The sequence below is a fragment of the Melozone crissalis genome, unplaced genomic scaffold, assembly GCF_028551555.1.
Source record: "Melozone crissalis strain CALT ecotype California unplaced genomic scaffold, PUWL_Pcris_2 ptg000231l_1, whole genome shotgun sequence".
Classification (NCBI taxonomy): Eukaryota; Metazoa; Chordata; class Aves; order Passeriformes; family Passerellidae; genus Melozone; species Melozone crissalis.
The window spans coordinates 1,467,014-1,472,257 of record NW_026535993.1 but is presented as its reverse complement, the minus strand read 5'-3'; the positions used below and the strand labels follow the sequence as shown (position 1 = coordinate 1,472,257).

Below are 5,244 nucleotides of genomic sequence, written 5' to 3'. Positions count from 1 at the left end.
TTGGTTTGTTTTTGGGGATTTTGTGTTGTTGTGGGTGGGTCTTGCTTTGGTTTTTTTTGATTGGGTTTTGGGTTTTTATTTTTTGTTTGGGTTTGGGTTTTTCCCTATTGAACTGACTTTCTTCTGATGCATAAGTTTTTTCTGCCCTTTATTGTGGCTTGCTTGGCACCTGATGGCAAGATAAATTTACCCAACTCAGTCACCTTGCCCAATTACAGTTTGCAGTCACCATTAACGAGATGAGTTCAGTCACAGACTCCCTGCAATCTGGCAGCATTCATAAAGGAATTGAAAGTACATTTCATGCCATTTTAGAGACGCTAGAAATGTTCCACAGTGGTGGCCAAGGGCTGGTCAATGAGAGATGTCACCAGTGCATGGCTACCAAGAGGACTCTGTATCATGGATGACATTTGACCCTCATTGTTCAGCCAAATTCCCACCCAGCCCATGTTCCACTCCTTCAGCCCAGCTCTCTCCAGTCTGGCTCTGAGGAGACCACAGCAGACCCTGTCCCAGGTCTGGCTGAAGTCTGGGCACACAACATCCCCTTCTGTTCCCTCCCACGTGGGTTCTGCAGTCCCTGCCCTGTCCTGCCAGTGCCTGGAATGGCTGCAGGAGGATTTGCCACATCCCCTTCCCTGCTGAGCCTGAGCAGGCTGTGACTCTCCCAGTTCCCCTCCCTGCCCTGTGTGCAGAGTGTTCCATGTCTGCCTTTCCCAAGTGCCCAGGACCGTCTGGGATGGCTCTGGCCTTTCCAAGGGTTTTGAGAGAGGTCCCACAGTGACGCTGCCCAGCCTTCTCAACAGCCCTGACACCAAAGGCCTTTTCCACATCCCTCAGTTCCACGTCAGTTCCCAGAACACATCACAGCCCTGTCCATGTCCCTGGGCTGTTTCAGAAGGGAGGCAGCTCTGATTTCTCTCCACAGACCCTCACTCTATCCAATGTCTCCCTGTGCAGTCCATGGCTGCCCTGAGCATTTTTCCCTGGAGCCTCTCTGCCTGGGATATTCCTCTCTATGCAGTCCTAACCACAACCCAGCAAAGAATTCAGGTGTTTTCCCAGAGGACGTTACTCTCAGAGTGAAGCGGCCTCAAGGTCCTGTTTGTGCCACTGGAATTGTGCCATCCCCGGGTGTTGCTGATGGTGTTTGTGCTCACTGAGGTTCATCTCCACTCACACACACACGATGTACTGCTGCGATCTCCTCAGCACAGAGCAAACATGGCCTGCTGGCCTGGTCACTTGGTGTCCCTCCGTGCAGGGACAAACAACCTCCTGCAGGTGGGGAGAGGCCAGTGCTGGCAATGGTGGTTGCAGGGGCTGGTGTGGGACAATTGCCCTGGGGCACCTTCCCAGGCTGTCCCAGAACAGAGACACAGCCCAGGCCCTGCTCTGCTGCTGCCTCAGGTCCATGCCAGGAGCTCTGGCTGTGCCAGGACACTGCTGTGAGCCCCCCCTGCACACTCCCCCCCCACCCCAGGCACTGGACATTGCTGTGCTAGGGCATTCCTGGAGCACATTGCTGACAGCAGCTCTGGAGGGGAGCAAAGCCTCCCTGCCCTGCCCTCAGGAGATGCCCTTTGCTGCTGGAGCTGCTGTGCTGGAGCCCAGCTGTGTCCCAGCAGTGCCCATGGCCTGGCCCTGCCTGTGGCCACAGCAGGGACACGCAGCAGGACAGTGACCAAGCTGCCAGAGCGCTCCGGCCTTACAGCCACAGCAGGGCTGGCAAGGACAAGGTGGAGTTGGGCAGAGCAGATGGGGGAAGAGGCGGGGGCATTGTCCCTGGCTGTGCTGCTGCGCTGGGAATCGTTTCCCGCACCTCCGCTCACCGGCACTGCCCGTGCAGAGACAGGAAAGGGCTCAGGAAATGCCTTGGACAGACAAGTCAGGCAGGCACTTGTTTTTATTTAAACACCAAGGGAACAGACCACTTGCAAGTATTTTTATTTCAAAAGAAATGTAGATATTCATGTAAAAAGCTAAGAGTAACAATACAGTATTTTGATAGAAACACTACAAAAATAGAAAAAGTTACCATAGCAAAGAATAGACAAATAGGGAAAAAAAGGCTGAGATTGAAAAGAGTTATATTCTAAAGGCTCTGTAGCAGAAAAGAGAATTTATTGCTTCTGAAGTTGCGGTCACCAGTTTTCCCAAGGCATCCTTGAGCTCCTGGTTCCTCAGGCTGTAGATGAGGGGGTTCAGGGCTGTAGGCACCAACGAGTACAGAACTGACAGGGCCAGATCTAGGGATGGGGAGGAGATGGAGGGCGGCTTCAGGTAGGCAAAATAGGCAGTGCTGATGAACAGGGAGAGCACAGCCAGGTGAGGGAGGCAGGTGGAAAAGGCTTTGTGCCGTCCCTGCTCAGAGGGGATCCTCAGCACAGCCCTGAAGATCTGCACATAGGAGAAAACAATGAACACAGAACAAGCAAAAAATAGAAGAGCACTTAGCACAATAAGCCCAAGTTCCCTGAGGTAGGATTTGGAGCAGGAGAGCTTGAGGATCTGGGGCACCTCACAGAAGAACTGGCCCAGGGCATTGCCGTGGCACAGGGGCAGGGAAAATGTATTGGCTGTGTGCAGCACAGCGTGGAGAAAGGAACTGGCCCAGGCAGCTGCTGCCATGTGGGCACAAGCTCTGCTGCCCGGGAGGGTCCCATAGTGCAGGGGTTTGCAGATGGACACATAGCGGTCACAGCACATGATGGTCAGGAGAGAAAACTCTGCTGACATGAAAAAGGCAATGCAAAACACCTGTGCAGCGCATCCTAAATAGGAGATGGTGCTGGTGTCCCAGAGGGAATTGTGCATGGCTTTGGGGACAGTGGTGCAGATCATGCCCAGGTCACTGAGGGCCAGGTTGAGCAGGAAGAAGAACATGGGCGTGTGCAGGTGGTGGCCGCAGGCTACGGCGCTGATGATGAGGCCGTTGCCCAGGAGGGCAGCCAGGGAGATGGCCAGCAAGAGGCCGAAGTGCAGGAGCTGCAGCTGCGGCGTGTCTGCCAATGGCAGCAAGAGGAAGTGCCTGATGGAGCTGCTGTTGGACATTCCTTCATTCTGGACATTTTGAGCTGTTCAAAGACAACATTGACAATTTGGACAAAGTATCTGGAGTATATCCTATGCTATTTTCTTTCACAGGCACTCAAAATTGCTTCTCTTTCTCTGGGGAAATTTCATTTACCTTTTTTTTTTTTTCAGTGTAGCTTTGGGCTACAAAGTAACTGTGTGCTTTTCAGAAGGGACAAAAGTCCTGTTCTTAACATTGCTCTCAGGCTGAACACTGGGGAGGCCAGATGGAAAACAGGGCTCCCTGTGCCCCAGTGCACTCAGACCTGCTGGGCCAACACAGGCGCCCTTTGCTCATTTCCCCTCGCTCTAGTACAGGATGTACCAATTAAAAACGGCTCTTTAAAATAACATGGCTTTTTTTGAAGACTCCAGTTTCAAAATCAATCTCTCCAACTCTTCTCTCTCTCCCTATGAAGCAGGACATGGAGGGAAGCAAAGGATTGGTCTGGCTCTCTGCTGCCTGGAGTTGTGCCTATTGGGAGCTGTTTCTCTTTACCCAAGCCTTGTCCCTGCCAATGCTGCCAGAGCCCAGCCCAGCCCTGGGGACTCAGCTCTGCCCTGCAGACCCCTCCCAGCACAGGGAACTCCCCAGGGGCATCTCCCTGGCAGCAGGGCCTTAAGGGCAGGCCAGACAAACAGAGATGCTGCAAGCCAAGGAGCTGCTGCTGCTGTCTGTAGGGAGAGGAGGCTGAGAAGGCACTTTCTGAGGGTGATCTGAGACCCATCTGCTGATGCCCAGGGTGACAGTGCAGGAGTCTCAGTGACACAGACAAAGCTGACAGCCCCTTTTCTCTTCCCTTGAGGAGAAAGCTGAGAGCAGCCCTGGCCATGCAGCACCATCTCCAGAGCAGGAGGAATCTGCCCTGATGGGGGTGGCTCCTTCCACCTCCAACTTCTCCCCTGCAGCGTCCATGGGGAGCTGCCAGGCAGGCTGAGAGCTGCCCCTGGCAGGTGGCACATGCCCTGGGCTGGCCAAGAGCCCTGAGGGCTGCAGGAGCTGCTCTGCAGGACAGCCCTGGGCAGCCCTGGCTGCAGCCCCAGCTTCAGCCCCTGCAGCCGTCCCTGACAGCAGAAGCCGTCCTGCCCTGTCCCTCTGACAGTGCCCAGGGCAGCCCCGCTCTGCAGCACATCCTCCTCCTCCTCCTGCTCCTGTGCCAGAGAGAAACTGGGAGAGTCCTCCTGACACATCCCCCAGGCTGTGAGTTGTGCTGGCTTCAGGAGATCCCTCCAGGAGCACAGGGGACATTGCTTTGCACCCACACACTCACCATGCACAGGGCTGTGAAGATGTTTCCCCAAGTGAAGTCTCAGCTCAATGTCTTCCCAATCCTGATTGCCTTCAGCCTGTCTCTGCCTGGCTCCTGTCCCCTCAGTGCCTGCAGGCAGAGCCCTCAGCTGGGCTGGGCTGGGAGAGGAGCTGGCCCTGGGAAGAGCTGTTCCTTTAAAGCTCAGCAGCACAGACACAGCAGAATGACTTTAATGAGCCCCTCAGGGATTTGGTGTTGTTTACATCAGATCCAGTCCCTCAGAGAGTTTTCAAAAAACTTCTCAAGGATTGAAAGTTAAATTGAAACTCCAAAGTTTCTAAAAGTTTAATAAGTCTCTCTGAGAATGTGTCCCCTGGTTCCAGTTAGAGCAGAACACTGGAAGCAGTGATGACAGCTGGGGACAAACAAGGCCAAGGTGTCTCTGGTGCTCAGCAAAGCTGGATGTGTTTGAGGAATGCCAAGGGCCAAGGGCTGAGCCCCAGCCCCTGGCCAGGCAGATGCTGTCCCTCCCTCCTTGCTCAGGGCTCTTGCCGGGATGGGCACTGGCATGTGGGGATGTGCAATGGCAAGGGCAGGAGCATGGGGCGGCCCCTGCCAGGCTGCTGAGCAGGGACAAGGAGGCAATGAGGCCCCAGGCCTGCAAGGGTCACTTGTCTCCTGCTCCTGGCTTAGTGCTTTCCTTTTTATGGAAAAGAATCCTCCCTCCTTCCCAGGCACCCACTGTGGGAAAACAGGACTCCCATTCTACTAACCAGTATGATTAAGCAGAAGCCATTTATTGTTTACATTATGCACCTATTTATACATTCTAACCCTAATGCATGCACCAATCACACTCTTCTTCATCGGTGCCTCTGCGTTGTCCATGTGTCCTGCACTCACTTCTCAGAGTTTG

General features: G+C 54.1%; 1 protein-coding gene across 1 annotated transcript; it reads right to left on the bottom strand.

Annotated features, from left to right (window-relative positions):
• Positions 1–1,831: 1,831 nt before the first annotated feature.
• On the bottom strand, positions 1,832–2,676 carry LOC128949394 (olfactory receptor 14J1-like; the record flags this gene model as incomplete). The annotated part of the gene is made up of 2 exons (XM_054294256.1): positions 1,832–1,840; positions 2,215–2,676. Coding segments are annotated over 2 exons (471 nt in total), but the record flags the coding sequence as incomplete, so codon positions are not given.
• Positions 2,677–5,244: the final 2,568 nt, after the last annotated feature.